Consider the following 20,660-nt stretch of genomic DNA (forward strand, 5'->3'; position numbering starts at 1 on the left):
TCATATTTTTTAAATAATAAAATTTTAATATTTAGACTTCGTTTGGGGCGAGATACGGTATAGTGCGCTTAACTTACTTTTTATCTCATACTACAGTATCACTACAATATCTAATATTACCGCCATGATTATTTGTACACTAACTGCAATTAAACGTACCGCCCATCCAAACTCACCCTTACCCTTAGTATGCTGGTAATTTATTTTATATTTTATAAATATATTTTTATTTCACAAATAACATTAAAAATTATTTTTTAAATAATTGTTAAAAAAAATAAATAATAATCTTATTGCTGTCCTTTTTATTATATATGTTTTTGCTAAAAGGGAATGGGAAAGCTTTTTAAGATTCAAAAGAGAACAGCAATGGTGACAACTGACAACGAGACACACTTTTGAACAGAAGGAAGAATTCATTTCCTTAAAAGCCATTTGAATCTTCTGAGTGCTTTGCTATTCCTTCGTTGCCGGCTACTATTCCATACACCCTGTCACAACTAACTCTACAACCTTTGTAAGCTTAGCTAACCACCCCCAAACGCGGGAGCCCCCCATTTCTCTTCGTGCCTCCCTCAACTGCTGCTTCCCTGTCTTCTCTCTCTCTCTCTCTCTCTTTTCTGCTTTGGAATTTGTTGTTGTTAGATACCCATTTACTTACTTTCTTTAAAAAACCAACTCTTTTAAATCCAAACCCAGTGTCATATTTTTTTTTGTCAGTCTGAAAATGGCTACAACGAGTTCTGGTTTGAGACCAGCACAAAGGACTGAAAAGCAAAGGATTATGCAACAGCAACAAGGTCTTAGCCATGGCTGGAATTCATTAACGAGAAGTTTAAACTATGGACAACAGTCTCTTCGCTCAAAGGACACGAAACCTGTTCCTTCTTCTAGACGTTCAGTTACTCCAACTTCTCGTTCTCTCTACAGGGACTTTGATGACGACAACGGTTTCTTCCCCTCTTTCTTTTTTGTTCATTTTTGCTTCTCTTTTGTATAATAAAATTCCATTTCTTGGTATTATTTTACTTGGTTTTGTATAAAGGTTTGTTTTTGGATTGCTTAAAATGGGTTTATTATCGAGTTTCATTTTGACTATTGTGGAGTGATAATAATGATTGTTTAGTGTTTACTGAATATGTTGCTCTTATGCTTGCTTGATCTTGATCTTTGTCTTATAACCGAAGTTTTAGTGTCAAATCATGATGCACGGAGCTATTGGGCTATTTCTTTTCTCTCTCTTGGCCTGCATTATATGTCAACATGGAATTTTAAAGGCTATCATGGCTAAAATGTGAAATTTGACTATCCACTTTTGTTTTCAACTAAATGCTTAATTATCATGCTCCATTTTAGAAATTTTGTTTTAGTTTAAGGAGAGATGCAGTTTCGTCCAAACAATTCAAGGATTTTTCTTTTTGGGTGGGGGGGGGGTTAGAGTTTGGAGACTTTAATAAGGGAAAAAAATTAATGCTTTTAGTTTGAGATTTAATTAGCATATGTCAGGAAAAGATCTTGAAAATCAAGTTCTCAAAACGCCTTTACGGGTATTGGCTTGGAATTATAGGAAAATATTCATTTTCCTTTTTTATTGCATTATCTGTAGATGATTATTTGTTGAAGCATGATAAATTATTAGCAAAGAGGTCCTTAAGATACGTGCTTTATAGAAAAAATTATTTTTTATTGTATAGTGAATTCTGCTGTCTTTTTTCTGGTTTCTTACTTTCATTTGATCGAAGAATATATTTTAAAAATCTTTTAAATTTTTTTTATCGAAATCTTTTAAATATCCTTGATTCTCAACTTGGTTTACAGATTCTGGAAGGGTGAGAGTTGCTGTTAGACTTAGACCAAGAAATGCTGAGGATCTTCTTTCAGATGCTGATTTTGCTGACTGTGTTGAATTGCAGCCAGAGGTAACTTATTGGTCTATTAACAAATTCGAGTGGCTTCTTTGATCAGTGTTCTAAATTATCAAAGCATGTTTTCTTCTGGTTTGTTGCTTGTTTTTGCAATGTTCTGGAGTTCACTGGAATCTAAATTGTTCCTTTTTTTTTTTGCAATGTAGTTGAAGCGGTTAAAGTTGCGAAAAAACAACTGGAGCTCTGAATCTTACAGATTCGACGAAGTCTTCACAGAAACTGCCTCTCAGAAGCGTGTCTATGAAGTGGTAGCAAAGCCTGTAGTCGAGGTGATTGAGAAATATCTTATGAGACCTAACAAGATATAAATCATGTTAGCTGATATTAGTTGCACGTTCATTGTTAAATGCTCCATGCATATGACTTAATCCTTCTATTATGTATGTATATGCATGCATTTTCAGTTTATAATTGGTCATTTCAAAGCCATCATTTGTTTGCTTTCAAGTAGGACTTGATATTTAGTCTTTTCGGTTGACTTTTATATGTTTTTGCAGAGTGTACTGAGTGGTTATAATGGGACGGTTATGGCTTATGGTCAAACAGGAACTGGCAAAACCTTTACACTTGGCAGACTTGGTAAAAATGATGCATCTGAACGCGGTATTATGGTTAGAGCTCTAGAGGACATAATGGATAATATATCCATTGCTTTTGACACTGTGGAAATCTCATATTTACAGGTAATATTTGATATTACATTCTTTTGTGACTTGGTTTTGTTTGTTTTGTTTGTTCATAGGCACTTATGTCATGGTTATAGGTTATATTTACCATTGATGCGTTTTTTCTTCCTCAACCTTTACTTATATATTGGTTTGAGCTAAATTTATCACTGGATGCTTTATTATCTCCTTGACCATGGTTCAGTTTTGTTACTTTGACTTTTGAGTTGAATTTAGCCCATTGGAAGTTATGCAGAATGAAACAAACAAATACTAGTGATATAGAGAGAAACATGATCTCATTAACTGAGAATTGTCTACCAAGCTTCAAAATTGAAACCCTAAAATGTGATAAAAAATGTCTTACTAAGTTTATGGGAATAGAAAATTTGAACCCCATATGGCTCTTAAATGTCAATGGTTGGAACTCTAAAAGTTCTGTTAATTTCTTTCTGTATATCAATAAAATTTCCACAAACTTAAAACCACTGCATTCAAGTGCCTTTTGTTGATCCAAACAGCATATAGTTGGTAGATTGAGTGTGCAAGTTGATCAATATCTACATTAGAAAACACAATTCAGTATATAGTAAAAAGCTTGTGAAGTTTACCAAAATTCAACTCAGAAAAACTTGGGCATTCAAAATAAAACTAATTGGATGAAAATACTATCATACCTTATTCACCTTTATGGTTATAACACAATGGCATATTTATAGTGACAAAGCTTGTGGAAAAATATGCTTCTCCTTGGGAGTTTTGGAGGATGGCACTGCAGATTAATGTCATTTGGATCAAAGGCTTGTATCTGCGTTAGCTCTTATTTTCCTGTTATCTTTTAGCACTCAATCACAGAGACACACACAAATGCTTACTTTCATTTAGTAGTCTGACATGGGTATGCATACTTCCATAGCTTTTACCCAGACTAAATGTTAAATGTAGATCATAATGTTACCGAATGGTGATTCATTAGGTTTTTTCATTGGTGACCAATCTTTGAACTATTATTTAATGTGTGTTCATTCCTGTTATATCAATATCATCTATTGGATGGATGATCGCCCCTTTTTTTTTTTTCTTTTTTTCTTTTTTAAATTCAGTTGTATATGGAATCCATACAAGATTTGCTTGCACCCGAAAAGACAAATATCCCTATTAATGAGGACCCCAAGACTGGAGAAGTGTCATTGCGTGGTGCTATTACAGTTAAACTTCGAGATTTACATCATTTCCTAGAGCTATTGCAGATTGGTGAGGCTAATCGTCATGCAGCTAACACAAAGCTTAATACAGAATCTTCACGTAGCCATGCAATTCTAATGGTAGGCGTTCCTTAGAAGTTGGTACTCTCTTGATTAATGCTCGCCTTTAATTTTTCAGTTACTATTTAAATGATTTTTTTTTTGCGTGAATTAAAAAAAATAGTGGAAAAATAATTTAAAAAGTATTAAAAGGATCTTGAGCTCATTTATTTGGTAGGTTAATATCCGGAGGTCTGTCCCTGGAAAAGTGGAAGATGATATTAGCTATCAAGATAAGATAACAAAAGGCAACTTCCCCATCGTTAGGAAAAGCAAGTTGCTGATTGTTGATCTTGCTGGGTCTGAGAGATTAGACAAATCTGGTATGTTCTTGGTGGTTGATATTTTAACTTAGGAGGACTAAATGCATACTTAAAATGCTTCTTGCCTTAACTTTTTTGTTTTATTTTGCATAGTGTCCTATGCTTTGTCTTGTGTATGCTTTCTTACTTAACTAAAAGTTTCATTTAACTGGTTTCCTAAGTATTCTTGTTTCTTTGAGTGTTAAACAACTGAAACAGGAGCATTGTTTTATCAAATTACCGTTCAAAAACTTGCATAACTGTTTCCCAATATTGTAGGCAGTGAAGGTCTATTGCTTGAAGAGGCTAAGTTTATTAATCTATCTCTTACTTCTCTGGGAAAATGCATAAATGCATTAGCTGAGAACTGTCCGCATATACCTACAAGGGATTCTAAACTTACAAGATTGCTTCGAGATTCTTTTGGAGGTATGGAACTCTTCCTTTTATGGTTTTTCTTTTTGTTTCTCATAATACCTTTATCAGAACATGAATTTTTTGGAATACACTCTATCAGTGATATCTATTTGTCACAATAAATTCATGGTTCCTATGATTTTCTACAATTCTTTGATTGTCTACACACACATATATGTATATATGTATATATACCTTTTCTTAATTAATATGCTTATGCCTTGATGTGTTCCTTTGTATTCTAATTTATGTCTTCTAATGTGCATAGCAAAAGGACACTTATGTTTAGACTAAGTAAGCACATGGCATTTTACTTTTATATGCTTGTTGGTTTGATCTTCTAATTCTGACGAGATTCATCGGTAAATGACTAGGCTCTGCTAGGACTTCACTTATAATAACAATTGGGCCATCTTCACGACATCATGCAGAGACCACTAGCACAATAATGTTTGGGCAGAGGGTGAGTTTATGAAGAATATTACATTTGAAAATTGAGGAATTCTCCTGTAAAATTACATGCAATATTGTTGTTTAATTATCAACAAACCTCTCTCTTTATATTACATTACATTATCCTGTAAAGTTAAATGCAATATTGAGGAATTACTGTGTTTATATTACATTATATTATCTTTTTTGTGAGGCAGCCTAATACCTTGTTTTGTAGGCAATGAAAATTGTGAATGTGGTAAAGCTTAAAGAAGAATTTGATTATGAAAGTTTATGCCGGAAGCTTGAGGCTCAAGTAGACCTTCTGACTGCTGAAATCGATAGGCAACAGAAGCTGAGACAGAGTGAAAAGTCTGGTTTCGAAAAACAACTTCAAGAGTGTCAAGATTGTTTTCAGGAGACAAGAAAGACTCTAGTCACAAGGTCTGAGGTAATTTGTGCTTTTGGTTTCTAATCATAATTAATACTTGCTCTGAAATTTGTTTCCTTGGCCTTTTCTAACTCTATCTTCTGAGTTACATTATCATGCCATCCAGTTTGCATTCAATATACATCCTGATGTTGAAGTAGATTTTCTTTTCCTTTTAATCTTCTAATATCTAATATTCTTTTGCAGTTTCTAGAGAAGGAAAATACTCGCTTGGAATTGGATATGGAAGACGTTTTAGCCGAATTGAACTGCCAGAAAGACCACAACAATTTGATGCAAGATAAAATTGCAGATTTAGAAATGAGGTTAAAGCAGAGCCAGGTAATTCTTTTTAATAAAAAATTTCTGTGGTTGTTTTGTATGTATTCTTGGTTATATGATTTAAGCATCCACCGTGGTTGAAAAACTAAAAGTTTTCATGCTGATAACATTCTGGTGTATCTCTATGTCTTAAATACCTTTCTGATAATAGTAAAAAGCAAAACTAAAGGGTTGAAATGGAGGTTAACGTGGATTCTCTCGGGAGCCTTGAATGAACAGATCGCTGTTGCTGGTGGATCTCAAAAGAGCTACGAAAAAGAAAAGGGTGCAAAAAAAAGAGGATGGAATGAAGGTTAAGGAAACGGGGAAGGTTAATAATGAGAATGACTTGAAAGCTACGTTTAAGGAGATGCTTATGAGCAATACAAAGAAAGCTGATGTTGAAGAGGGTCGGGTTGGGAATGGTGAGATTTCTCTCCTAGAAGATGATGTTAGGATCTCAATGGAGGGGCAATATCCTGAAATAAGTTTCTCTAAATGTGTTCATGAGTTGATTGATAAGCATGAGTCAGACAATTATTGCCTGGCACTTGGGCGCTCTATCAGTTATGGAGAACTTGTTAATTGTATCAAGAACACGTGGGAAATATCAGGTGATATTCAGGTAGTTGATCTGGATAATGAATATTTTTTTTATTAAATTTTCCCGTTTTAGAGGACTACGAATGGTTTTGTTAGGTGGACCATGGATGATTTATGGTCCTTATCTAGTTGTGCAACCTTGGAGTAGGGATTTTATGACCAAGGAAACCCATGCATGAAAGATCGTTGCTTGGATACGTTTACCGGGATTGTCATAACGCTACTACACTAAACAGGTAATGAGGGCTATTGCTTCAGTAATTGGGGAAGTGGTTAAGGTGGATTTTAATAATACGACAGGGAAAGGGGTTGGTTTGCGAGAGTGGGTGTGATAATTGATCTGAAGAAACCGTTCATCCCTTGTGTTCGTATTGATGGGATCCTTCAGAGGATTGAGTATGAGGGGTTACCAACGATTTGAAGTCTGGGTACTTTGGACATACACAAGATAGTTGTGAGGTTTGTCACATGTTTTCTAAATCACCGGTGTTCCTAGTTAACTTATGGAAATTTGGGATATTATAGGAACCTTTTGTGCATTTATCTAAAAATTAAATCTTGCTAAATAGGTTTCACTGTATCTCTTTCTTGTTAGATAAAATGCTTTCCGGAAGAAGATTAGAAGATTACAAGGAAAAAAACATTGTCCTAGTATTCTTAAAGATAGCAAGGTGTAGGTTATCTAGGGAACTGAATTAAGGGGTTTATGCCACTTTTAAATCTATTCCATTTTTAGACTATAGATATGATCGAATTATCATGTCTGTAAGATAATCCAACTCTATGAGAATATAAAGTTACAGCTACATTTATGCTTTATACCTTTGAAGTACTTTATGAAATCGCTTCAGCCATAGAGGAATATGGTTGACTGAATTTGGAATCCTTTTAAATGGACAAACCTTTAGCTCTATATCACTTTTAAGGATCCAAATGTGCAATTAAATAAAGGCTTCTCACAAAATTGCTAATATAGTTCTAGAATCTTATTTCATTTTTATTAGTTAAAACTATAGAACCCTCACCTCCATTTTGTCCTCTCTATATGTATGAATGCTCCTTTTAAAATAAAAATCCAAAAAACTGTATAACTCCCGCCCCCCCAATCCCCATTATGTTCTCTCTACATGGGTTTCTATGTTGTTTCATAAAAACAAAAGACTTATTAAAAAACAAGAGTGCTTATGCTGTTCTTTTGATTGTTAGTAGCAACACCAGCTTGAAAACTCTACCTATCAGAAACTACTGGCTGATACCACTGAGATGTACGAGAAAAAGATAGCTGAGTTGATCAAGCAGCTAGAAGTTGAACGTGCCCGGTCCAAAACTGCTGAAGAACAGTTAAATTCTATGAAAAAGCTCTCAGGTGACCATCACAACTTAACTCAGGTTAGTAGTTGTCGTCTGGTTATTTGAAAATATCCCTGGTTCTTGCATCTGTTTCATCTCTTCTTCATGTTAATAATTATTATTTTTTCTCTGATTCCTTGGGATTTCTATTTTGTAAGATTATATGTGAATCTTAGTTATATATTTTTATTGCTAATAGCAACAGGAGATGGAGAATTCTAAACATCAGAAGGCTCTTGTTGACACTACTTGGATTTATGAAAAGAAAATAATGGAGTTGACTAAGCAACTGGAAGATGAGCATACCAGGTTTGAAGATGTACAAGAACAACTGCATTTGGCAAACAAGCGTCAAACAGATTATCAAAATTCAATGCAGGTAACTTTCTCCTACAAAGCCTTATGGTCAATTGCTAAAACCAATAAAGAAATTCTTTCTATTCTCTTCACTTGCTAGGCCTGGTTATGTTTTATTTTATTGTCATTGGGGTCCTTTTAACAATTACTTTAGTCAATCTGATGATCCATAAGAAGTTAAGGGAACCCAGAGTGTTTTGATAGGAAGTGAAAAGTTGAGTGTATGTTTGATGCTAGGTATCCTTTATATTGGTATGATTTCTTCCTCTTTCCTTCAGACTAGCTAAAATATTGGGCCTTGGGAGCATGTTTGGGAAATGGGGATTATTTAAGGGGATATTCTTGAGTTCCCATGTGAATGAGCCTTTTCCACACAACATCTTCTTGAAAATAATTTAATATTTTTTTCTGAAATTTTAGAAGAAAGGGCCAATTTGATGAAGACATGAAGTTGCCTTGTAACATGCGAATGGTCACATAATGAATTTGATGTTTCCGAGCAAGCTATAAATATATTTAGGAAAACTGTGGCATGGTGTCTTAACTATTTGACATATATGGATATAAGGATCTCAGTTTCTGAATATATGAAATCTCAAGAAAGACAGCTGGCAGTTTTTTTGCTCATTTGCTCCCGTTCTTAAATCTCCAATCCGTTTAGAGTAACTTATTTTCATCCCCACTTTAGAACACTTCAATAAGGGCCTTTATGTTTAGATCTGAAAATTTTCCATCTTTAGGATGTTATAGATTGAGAATCCCAGGATGTCAAGCTGAAAGAGTGAAGACTGCCAAATATTGTATATCTTACCAGTTTGGTCAGCCGTGTTTACGTGAAACTTAGACAACACCGATTCCCATACCAATTTAAATTTTTAGTCCTGCGAGAGGATCAGACTTCATCCAATTGTGTTAATTGCAGGGATTTATTTCATTGTCGTTGTTACATATTATTAGTCATAGCAAAACAGTGTTTTTGAGCAGTTATCCCGAAATACCTTTTCCTTCTGTTGGCCTGCTGCAGACAATTTACTGGCTTTGTTATAAGTAATCCACTTACTCAACTCTTTTATGCATTATTCACTTCATCTCTTGTTTTGTTGTGTTATCCAGAAGCAGGAAGAAATGAGTGAACTGAGGTTGGAGTTACAAGAAATGTATCAACTTCATGAATCTACTATAAATGAACTACAATCCCTGAAAGCAGAATTTAAAGATCAGATTGAAGAGAAGGTATGATCGTTATGCATGCTTGTGTATGCCTGCACATGCCTCCACACGCAATGTTCTTAGTTCAAGTTTGTATGTATTACAGGCATCTGACAGTTCTGAACAAGAGAAATGTCGATGTTGATTGCTACCTGAAGTTTGACCCTTAATGCTTTTTTTCTCAAAATAAATTGGTATGTACAGGAATCAATTACCGTAAAGCTTTATGCCGTGCAAGAAAAACTGTCAGCAGAAGAGAAGCAGAGGAGGACTATAGAAAATGAGGTGGAAAAGCTTAAAAAATCTGCACCTGAAGGTGATACAGATTTTGAGGTAAGTTGCTTATATGTTTTCTACTTGACATTGATTATTATTGTTTTATGGTCTTATCATATCATGTTTCACAGGATGAGGAATCATATATGAAGGAAAATATCAGAGGAAATTCTGTTTTAGGAACCTCAGCGAGTCTCAGGAAGGCTGGTCCATTAAGGGTTACAAAATCTGCAGCTCAGAGGGTTATAGTTGCTAAGATCTGTGAAGAAGGCAAGACTTTGCTTTAAAAACATATATTATCAACATATTTCTCCTAATCAATAAGCAACTTTGATTTAAATGATTTTGGTTCTTAAATTCAGTTGGGATCCAAAAGATAGTACGATTGTTAAATTCTGAAGACTTGGACGTACAAATCCATGCTGTGAAAGTGATAGCCAATCTTGCTGCTGAAGGTGGGAGCAATTAGGCTTCTGATTGGATTTCAATAAATTGTTGCTTTCTTCTCCTCTATGTTTGGGCTTGAAATTTGGGTTTCAGATTAATTTAACTGCAAAATTCCCCATCTCTTTTTCCATCTCTACACCCTTCACTCCTTTGCTTTGAACAATAGGTGTTGATTAAAGTTTTATATCCTGCAGAAGTTAACCAGGAGAATATTGTCAAAGAAGGTGGTTTAGATGCTCTGCTTACTATGTTGAGATCATCACAAAATGCTACTATACTTAGAGTAGCTTCAGGGGCCATGGCGAATTTAGCAATGAATGGTAATTAACCTTTTTTCTAATTATAAATGACAAGACATTGTTGTATGAATAATTAGTACACATACATATTTAGTACATGCAAACCTCCACATCTATTAAGTAGTGCGTTCCTATGATCATATATTCTGGTTGAGTCTCTGCACCCACTACCTATTGGTTTTAGGTCAAATACTAGACATGGTACTAGAGCCCAGGTGTGTTCTGTCGTTTAAGTGAGGTTGTCCAAATATGCTACACGGATTATGAGATTAGGTTAAACAAAGGCTGGGTATAAATTTCCATTTCGTAGAAAATGGAATTAACTTGATGTTACATGTATTCCTGATTATTAGAATATGTCAATATAATTGGAAGGTGAGGTTTTCCAAAACTAGTATAACATATTTGACTATACTATATCCGAAACTCGCTATATTAATTTATTTTCAAATCGTTCTCAGAGATGAATCAAAGCCTAATAATGAGCAGAGGAGGTGCTCAGTTACTAGCAAAGACTGCTTCCAAAACTGATGATCCACAAACTCTAAGAATGGTAGCTGGTGCACTTGCAAATTTATGTGGAAATGGTAAGACTTTCTCCAGGTCCTGTAGACTTCATTTTCAGGGCATCTAAGAGGGTGGCAAAGGATTGGGGCGGCGTATAGAGCTGAGGGTTTAACTGGTTGGTCAGTACCACCTGGTTTAGTATCCATTTGTTTGAATTTTAGTTACTTTGACTGTGGAATCCATCTGCTTTGATTATGAAATGCTTTTATTTCTTAAGCATTAGTAGCTGCTTCATGATTTGGATGTTTCACAACATACTTGATATCCGAATTAAGTTAAAGCAGATCTTATCGGAAAGGGGAAGTTAATCATCAGGTGGGTTTATGTTCATGTTTTTATTGCTCAACAGAGAAATTACATATGATGCTAAAAGAAGACGGAGGCATCAAGGCATTGTTGGGAATGGTTAGATGCACGGACAGTGATGTTGTTGCCCAGGTTGCTAGAGGAATGGCTAACTTTGCTAAATGTGAATCCCGAGCAATTGTTCAAGGTTTATCAGCGTCCTTTTATGAAGTATATATATTCTATGTAGGTCATTATGTCTCTTCATGATCCTAATGAACTTTGGTTGCTGCAGGATATCGTAAAGGCCGATCACTTCTAATGGAAGAAGGTGCACTTGAATGGTTGATCGGAAACTGTAACATTGCTTCAGCTTCAACCAGACGTCATGTTGAGTTGGCCCTTTGTCATTTAGCACAAAACGGTAAACAAAGTTCTGGGATTGAGATTTCTATGCATTTGTAGCATTTTGATTCTGATATATATTCAAAAACTTTGAACTAACTACAGAAACCCTAAACTCTGTGATACTACTGAAATTCGTATTGGATACTTTGGATTAGGTTATTTGAGAACATCACAATTCTCTTTCTTTCCAGATCTCTGACACATAAATTTCCGGAATGTCGTGTTTTGTCAATTATCTAACATGAAACCAGCCAATGTAAAATCTGCTACCAAACATGTACTTAGTAAAAAAATAATCTTGAATCCACTATGCTTGTTGAGCTCCAAAAGTCCAGCCTTTATAGTTCTTGGAGTTGGATCATAAACCAACTTTTTCATCATTGATACTTGTATTTAGAATATAATGTACGGCTCTTGCAGAGGAGAATGCCAAGGATTTTACATACAGAGGAGGATTAAAAGAGCTTCAACGGATATCAATGGAATCCAGCCGAGAAGATATTCGTAACTTGGCTAAGAAGATGCTGAAATCGAACACAATGTTTCAGGGTGAGTTGGAAGTAAGATGTTCAACATGAAGCCTTGTGAATTATTTCGTATCTGTTATATAATTAGTACATTTCGGGTTTCTGTCTCTACATCATTAGGAAGCACGCTTGCATGTAGTGGAGGGATGAGGTTAAAGTGGTGGAAAGAAACTTAGGATCCAAGCCGAGTTTTTAACGCCAATTATATGTAATTATTTGTGTATTTGTATTATATTGTGTTATTTTCTTTGTAATATAATCAAAACAAGCATATCAAGTGATAGCAATTAGCCATGAATTTAAAGTTTTTGTAGGTTCATTAAGGAGTTAGACGCTGGCTATGAGTTTTAAAGTTGCTCCATACTTAGGGTAAAGATCGAACCATTGGTTAAGGTAGGAAAGACTCTTACCATCTCACCTAACCCTCATGGTTGAAATGGTTTGGTTTTCATATTCAGCTCTTAGTTGCATTTAGTTTATGGAATGTAAGATTCATTTTGATAATAGGCTTGTTTGAATATAAGATTGTATTAGTGAGTATGTTACATTATTCTATTTGGATCATTTGATTGAAATGTAAATTTGGTGATTGATTGCCAAGATGTAAGATTATCTGAAAACATATTTTTCTTTTATATTATTTTTAATACACAATGATTGAAGTTTATAGTATTTTAGTTTTTTTTAATAAATGCATTTCTCTAGTAAATTATTTTAATATGGCTCATTTTTCAAATAAAGAAATTGAAATTTAGAAAGAATAATTAAATTAAAGTGAAAGAAAAGGAAAGATAAAAAATACAATTTTAAATATGTATTTATTATGATTTAGGGCAAATTTGACAAAAAATGATAAAATTATTATAATGTAATATTTGAGCCATAATAAAATAGACAAAATATCATACAATAATTGTTGAAATGTTACTTGAAAAATATATAAAAAAAAAACAGAAAATTTAATTCATTAGTTTTTATTAGACTTATTCAAAGGTCGTAGCTCGTTAGCGTTGAGTTTGGACAAAAATTTTTGCATTTTTTCTGGCTTAGTTTGAATTCAATTTAAATAATAAAAGTGTTTTTAAATTAAAATTTAATTATAAAATACATAAAATAGCAACTAAAAGTAAATATTTATTGTTTTATTAATTTTTTAAATAGTAAAATAGACCTTTTGAGTAGGCCGGGCAAACTTGAAAACGAGCCCGGGGTTAAAAATATTTTGGAACCGGCAAGATCCATAAGCACTTTAAGATTACGAGCTCAAGTTAATCTTTGAAATCCAACAATTAAATATTATTTTGAAATCTTACATTACTCTTAGAAACATAAGATTACTTGAACCAAACTCTCCCTTAAGGTTTATAAGTCTAAACCTATTATTTGACTAGTTTTATAGAGAACTATTATTCATAAAGGATGAATATTATGATTATATATAAATTTTGATCTAATGTATAAAATGATATAAGAATTTTAATAATATAATTATACACTTTTAACATTGAATTTGCTTTAATTATTCACATAAAATTTTAATTTTTACTAAATTATTAAATTTTTATAAAAATAAATTATTATTGTTGATGTCAATTTTGTGGGTTAGCTTGAGGCGAGTTAAATAAGTGCTTTAAGACAAAAAATAGTCAAAGGGTGTCAGAAGCTTTTCTCAGAAGCACTCTCTGATGCTTAAGTTAAAGATGAAAACTAAGATGGTACAGAGTTTTAGGGAGTGGTCAAACCTAGTTAAAATGTCATTGTAATCCATGGTTAGAATAGTTGGTTTCTGCATTGAATCGAATAGAATGCAATATTAAGAAGAAGAAGAAGAAGAAATTCTGTGAACTGTTTACAGGAGTTGTTATTTGTAAACTTTGTATAGTCTAAGGTTAAAATTGCTAACAAGAAAATATAGAGTCTATGATGAAGTATGAGTCTCAACATTTGCAAGAAGCCGGGTAAGTTTGCTCAGTGTTTCACGAGCAGCTATGGTATCCGGATGATTCTCACCGCAGATTGAAGTTCTAATAAAAATAGCTTTCCGAATCAGGTCATCTCCGATGTCGAATTGTCCCCCTCTTACCATTAACTTTGCTCTGGTTTCTAGCACGGTGGCTCTCAATAATGCCAACTCCTCCCACAGATATGGATTCAATTGAGCATTAGTTTGGATGGGCTTCCAACATAGTGATTTGTCCAACCATTTCTCAACCGGGGTAAGGAATGCCTCGTCTGCTGCCTCCAAAGCATCGGTGCATACCCGGAGGAGTTCAAGAGCAGCACCACACCTCGAGAATGTAACGAATGTCCAAATCGCAAGAGGCAAAATCACTTGTTTTACAAGGCATAACAGTTCCGACACCCTGAGCTCAACGACCTTAGGGTTATTACCGAATCCAAATAGCAAGAAACATGCTGCCCATACATGTTCCGAATGGAGGGATAATGATCCGCGACTAGCAACAGCTTGTACCATGGCATTAGCAGCTCCGGTAACTCCTCTCTTCCGAGCATAAACCTTGATGAGCTCATTGAAATGGATATAACCTTCCTTGGTGCTACTTCTTGCAAGATTGAACCTTAATAACATGGACGATGCTTCTACTTCGGATCTCTTTGAGTAAGATGAAGAAAAACCACACGTCAAGGAATGCAATAACTTTCTCCAAAACTGGGTTCCGTTATGTTTCTTGGGTACCTTGTGAGCAGCTAAGGATAACAGGGAAATTGGAATGGCAGCAGGTGCAAACCAACCACTCACCAGGACCATTCTCGTTGCCAGGCTCCCTGGTCCATCTGCATGAACGAATATCGAAAAACATACCTCAAAGAGTTGCAGCAGGAAAGTGTTTTTCCTCAATAAATGAACTTCCCTACCACTCCATAAAATGTCTCTCGAGGGCATCCTATTGATGGTATCTAGCAGCCTGCTTGGATTTATGGGTAGCTCGGACAGCATTGAGCCTACAATTGCCAAGGCCAAAGTTAGCCTCCCAACTTTCTCCTCGATGATCCTAAGTGCATCAATATCTGCACTAGGGTAGTCTTTCATACTTCCCTGCATTAATGACATTGCCTCCACTCCAGACAAGTATGAGAGTTTTAACGGTTCTAAGTTCATCACACACGGAAGGCGAGTGGATATCAAAATGTGGGTCTCACCGCCAAAACGAGGAAGAAGATCCATTACAAGCTTCTGATCCCACCAATCTTTTTCACTCTCTAAATTATCAATCACCACCAGAAAAGGTATGTTTCGCATTAGCTCTTTCCGGACTCTAGAAATAGCAGCCTCTTCTTGCTCTTCAAAGCTGTCAATCCCGCTTTTATCAATGGAATTTCCAACCCCGACATCGACCTCTAAAAACGACCGGAGATTTAAATAATTCTGCCTAATATACTGGCTTTCCCCTCCTATCCATAGAACCATCTTATACCTCTGGTGAAATCTGTAGGCAAATTCCAGAAGAAGCTCAGTCTTCCCTATTCCTGAGTCCCCAGTTACACAGGCAACGCCCTTTCCATATACAGTTTTCTTTGATCTCTTTCTCCGTGAATTCTGTCCACCTTTTGGTCTTTGATAGTGTTGCCTTTCAAAACTTTGCATCTCAATCTCCTTTTCAGACTCCTTCCAAATGACTGGTTCTTTACCCTTCCGGCTGCCACTCGCCCGGTGCCTTTCCTCCGCCAAACTGCTCTTACTCCACCCAACAGTCAAATTCTTTCTCTTTGATCGAGCCTTGAGCTCAAAATAATCCCTTTCTGATTCTCCAGTAATATCACCAAAAAGTATAAATTCCAGCTCCGACAATTCTTTCTTCCTGCCAATAAAGTTTTCATTTCGAGGAAACGGGAATTCCTCTTTGTCCACCATGTCTCTCCACTTTGTCAATTGCTCTAAAACGCTTCGCCTTCCTAACTTCATCGCCAAAACAGTAACAGCTTGTAATATGCAGTCTCTCCAGTTACCGTCCTGCGCTTCTAGTTTCCATTCATCCACTCGAACCAGGCCATTAACAGCTTCCTTCCACTCTTTCTCCAATCCTCCATAAAGAACCCATAAGTCACCACCATGTTTTTCCCACAGCTCTCCCCTTTTCTCGACTATATCTCGGACAAGAAAATCACCAGGCCTCAAATCAAAATAGATAGGGACCAAATTTTTCTTGCTTGAAAAAAATCTAAGCTCTTCAATAGTATACGGATTCCTCAAAGACTTCCTTGTTAGAATTACAACCCCAAAGGAAGAAACATCCATTGCCCTTTCCATAAGTTCATGCTTACGAGAATTCCTGAATCGAGCTCTGTCAGATACAAAGCAAGTCACCCCTTGAACTTCTAGCTCAGCACGGAGCCAATTTGTGAACCTCATTAAGGAAGGTTTGCGGCCATGCAAACCTATGTATACGTCATAGCTCCTCCGTCGGTTAGAAGACAATGATATTGGAACAGGGGAAAATGACATATAATGGTTTCTCATATGCTTTCTGTGCTTCGCTATAGGGACATTATAACCATTGTCACCCATATGATCATAACTAGATCGGATGCCACTTGCAACAAGAGTTGTAGATGGCATGTGATCAAATTTCTCGAAGCCAGAAAATCCGACTTCTGCAAGGCATTCTGGAACCTGGATTCCAGAACTGGAACTTGGAGGATCAGCACTTAAATTAATACTGTTACATTGAGCATCAGACCTTGTCGATTCGGACAATTGACACGTTGATGATCTTGGAGAGAAGAATGGTGATTGATTCGCAGAAAAGAATGCTGACGACGATGATGACATATTTCTAGATGTTGCTTGCAGGGACTCCAACCTTATGCTATCTTCTCGGAGATCCATATTTATGATACTTCCTATCATCAAAACGATCTCATAAATGCGATCACGTCACGACAAGCCACACTGTGATCAAAGAAATGAAATTAATCAACAACAATAAAGAAAGTCGATACCAAAAAAGGACATGTAGTTCATAGTTTATCCAAAACTGAATGCCACATTCATATCAGATATGATGTTTTAATTAAGAAAACATCAATGCCACTCAAACAAACAACCATGGAAGAACAATTGCAGAAAATAAAGCATACATGGAAGAACAATTGCAGAAAATAAAGCATACACTTCCAAAGCAAAACTAAGAAATCAAACTTCAAATCTTTGAATCACTAAAAATAAAAAGAATCCACGAATTTTAAAGAAACAGAAATCTACAATACAACTTAAAAACTAAAAATGAAAAATACAATACTCCATTAAAGCTAAATTCCAGCATATGCTACATAAAGAACAAAGAGGACACAACTTCTCAATTTTCTTTAAAAAGGCATAAAGGCAATAAGTAAAGCTTGAACTCTAAAGCATGACAGATCTAAAGAAGTTATTTAAAATACAAAGAAAGTTGAGATATAAAGACCCACATCTCAATTTAGTAGAATAAAATAACATTTCCAATGTAATTCAGATCTATGTTTTGTTGCCAACCAGTCAAAAACAAACTCAACTTTTCAAGACTGCAAAACAATCGGGAAAAGGGCATTTTTATCAATACAAAAGTAGCCAAAAACATATAAAAGAATGTAGTTTCGATAGCAAAGTTGATAATATATATATTGAAAATGAAAGAAACAATCACTCACAGTGTAGAGTTGACTCACCATTTGACATTAAAGGCTCATTTCACAAGAACATATTAAACAAAGTAAATATTTTTATCAACATCCCCATACCTTATTATTATTTAAAGTCCAAAGAAAGAATGAATCCAGCAATGGCAGGAAAACACACACACCACTAAAGCTTAACCCTTTTTGGGTCTGTATAAGAAGATTTTGTTTTTGAATGTGTGGCTTTTGTCCGTAGTTCTTTTCCCTTTTAAACCCAACAGAAGCAGCAGCAGCAGAAGAAGAAGCAGCAGCGTTGAAGAAGGAGTGAAAAAGTGGGGCCCAAAAGGACGGATCTGACGAGGTATGACCGCAAGGGTTGGTAGGCTCCACTCTCACTGCAGCCACCGTTTTCTTTTCTATACCTCTTAATTGAATGTAAATAAATAATTTTCCTTTTTCTGATAAAACAAAATCCACAGTGTTTTCCGGAACAGGGTTTTTCTTTTGTCTCTGTTCTCACTGTTCCTGTGGCTGGGGTTTTGTTGGTATACGTTTAATTATGTATTTTTGGTTAAAAACAAATTATGTCGTTATATTACATTATATATTTTTATTAAAATTTAAATATTATTAACAACACGTTGGATTATTATTTATTTATATGAAATTATATGATAAAATTGTGAAAATTAAAATACACTCTAAGTAAGATTTTTAAAACTGAACTAATAATTAAATTGGTCAGATTATTAGTTTGTATGGTTCGATTGAATAAATCTTTAGAAAACAACTCTTGCTTAGGGGTGAGCGTTCGATCAAATTGAATATAAAATTTTGAGTTAATCGAGTTCACAAATCTTATTTTATCATCCTAACTCAATTTGAATTTTTTTCTTATCGAGTCAAGTCGAATCAAATCGAGTGAAATTATTCAATTAAATTAAAAATAAATAAATTTTCAAATAAAAACATTATTATAGTATAATTAATTCCATGTTACAAGACGTATATTTGAAACCAATTTGAAATTTTTTAAAGCAAAATAAGAAAAAAATAAAATACTTGAGTAATAGATTTGAATTATTATTAGGTTCTAAAATTGTTATTTTGGAAAATTTTTAAATTTTAATTTTTATATATTTTTTAGAATTTAAAAAATTATAATTTTAAAATTTTATAAATATTTTGAATTTTAAAATTTATTTTGAATTTTGAAATTTATTTTAAATTTATTTTGTAATTTTTGTTATGAGAGAGATCAATTTGCTTATTTTCAAAGTTAACAAGGATCAAAAGAGTACTTCCACTAATCTGTTATTTGAAATATTCGAACTGTGAAATTCAACTTGACTCAAACTCTAAACTCGAATTGAGTTATTCGAGTAAACTTGAATAATTCGAATAACTCGATTCAATTAACTCAAAAATTAAATTTTTTGAATCAAAATCGAGTTTTGCTCACCCCTGCTCTCACCTCACCAAACTTATTCAAACAATGACTTTAAATTTATGCACTTCGTACATTTAAAATTTAGTCCTCCTATTTTTATTTTCAAGAATTTAGTTCGTCTATTTTTGTATTTACAAGTCTACTTTCAAATTATATATAATCACGTAACATTTTAATTGGTTACATTATAAAAATATTAAACTAATTAATATCATTTTAAAATATAAAGATAAAATTATGTTAGAAATTAAAATATAACGATTAAATCTCAAATTTAAGCATATTAAAAATACCAAAATTGAAAATTAACCACTTTTATAAAATGTAAATGTAACATCCTCAATACTCAAGCCGGGATAGATAATAAATATGTTAAAATTTGAAAAAGAGATAAAATAAAAATTATCAATGTTAGTAGAGGGTGAACATAACTGCTGAAGATAATTGAAAAGGCTCGTATGTTGTGAGAAATAAATTTGGGGTTTTGGTCACCAAACTATGAAAAATATTAACTTAGTCACTAATGTTTTAGATCATTTCTATTCTTGTCACTCATGTTTTAAATCATTTTTATTTTGATCACTCTCCGTTAAATGGTAAATAGAAGTGATGATATGGCCTTTTTCTCACTGGTTTAATAACATATTTAATCCTCAATACTTGCACATTTTATCAATTTGATCCTCAAAGACATATAATTTAATAAAAATATATTTATATTTAAACACGTATAATATTATATACATTTATATAAATACATTTATATAAACACATTTAAATGTGGAAAACGGCCTTTGACCTCTCCCGATCTGACTTCCAATTAGATGTGTCAATGGGCCTAGCTGGATCAATTATATTTTTGGGCCTGTTTGCTAGACATGACTCGAAAAATGGGCCTAAAAATTTGTTCAAACCCGACCCAAATAAAAATGTTGAAACTCTAGCCCAATCTGGCCATATTAATTTTTTAAAAATATAATACATCAAAAATATTAAAATAAATATTTCTCAACAAATTGAAAATAAATTAAAAAACAATATGTACTCTTAAATAACAATAATATAAGTGCAACTTAACAACTAAACGCCTCTAAAATAATAACAAAATTAACAATAAAAAAAAATTTATATAATATCCAAACAATAACAACAAAATAGTAACAACACAGTAGTGAAATTGTTACAAAATAGTAAAAAATAACAAAAAAGTTAAAAAAAATAACAAGAACGGTAAAAAAATGCAAAAGATTTTTTTTATACATATATTCAGGCCTAGTCAGGCTCAAGCCAAAAAAGCCTTACTTAAGGCTCGACCAGTTTTATAAATGGGCCTCAATTTTTTACCCAAACTAATTTTTTAGGCCTATATTTTTACCCAAACTCTCTCACTTTCCGAATCAATTCTTACCATCTTTTTTTTTTAAGAAGACAGATGGGCTGAAAATAATGAGGGTGAGTCAGAGAGAAATT

General features: G+C 33.9%; 2 protein-coding genes across 2 annotated transcripts; one reads left to right on the forward strand and one right to left on the reverse strand.

Annotated features, from left to right (window-relative positions):
• Positions 1–316: 316 nt before the first annotated feature.
• On the forward strand, positions 317–12,744 carry LOC108458333 (kinesin-like protein KIN-UC). Its single transcript, XM_017757686.2, has 22 exons — positions 317–950; positions 1,819–1,919; positions 2,072–2,194; positions 2,423–2,608; positions 3,694–3,915; positions 4,073–4,217; positions 4,476–4,625; positions 4,988–5,076; positions 5,284–5,496; positions 5,683–5,817; positions 7,609–7,788; positions 7,949–8,128; positions 9,220–9,339; positions 9,520–9,648; positions 9,723–9,861; positions 9,954–10,046; positions 10,233–10,358; positions 10,799–10,924; positions 11,254–11,397; positions 11,485–11,613; positions 12,018–12,146; positions 12,245–12,744. Exons 1-22 carry the CDS (start codon positions 728–730, stop codon positions 12,298–12,300), a joined length of 3,138 nt encoding a protein of 1,045 aa, XP_017613175.1. The 5' UTR covers positions 317–727; the 3' UTR covers positions 12,301–12,744.
• A 1,147-nt stretch (positions 12,745–13,891) lies between these two features.
• LOC108460097 (uncharacterized) lies at positions 13,892–18,307 on the reverse strand. The gene is made up of 2 exons (XM_017759471.2): positions 17,864–18,307; positions 13,892–17,036 (listed from the first exon to the last, which is right to left on the reverse strand). Exon 2 carries the CDS (start codon positions 16,992–16,994, stop codon positions 14,043–14,045), a length of 2,952 nt encoding a protein of 983 aa, XP_017614960.1. The 5' UTR covers positions 16,995–17,036; positions 17,864–18,307; the 3' UTR covers positions 13,892–14,042.
• Positions 18,308–20,660: the final 2,353 nt, after the last annotated feature.

The sequence above is a fragment of the Gossypium arboreum genome, chromosome 4, assembly GCF_025698485.1.
Source record: "Gossypium arboreum isolate Shixiya-1 chromosome 4, ASM2569848v2, whole genome shotgun sequence".
NCBI lineage: Eukaryota > Viridiplantae > Streptophyta > Magnoliopsida > Malvales > Malvaceae > Gossypium > Gossypium arboreum.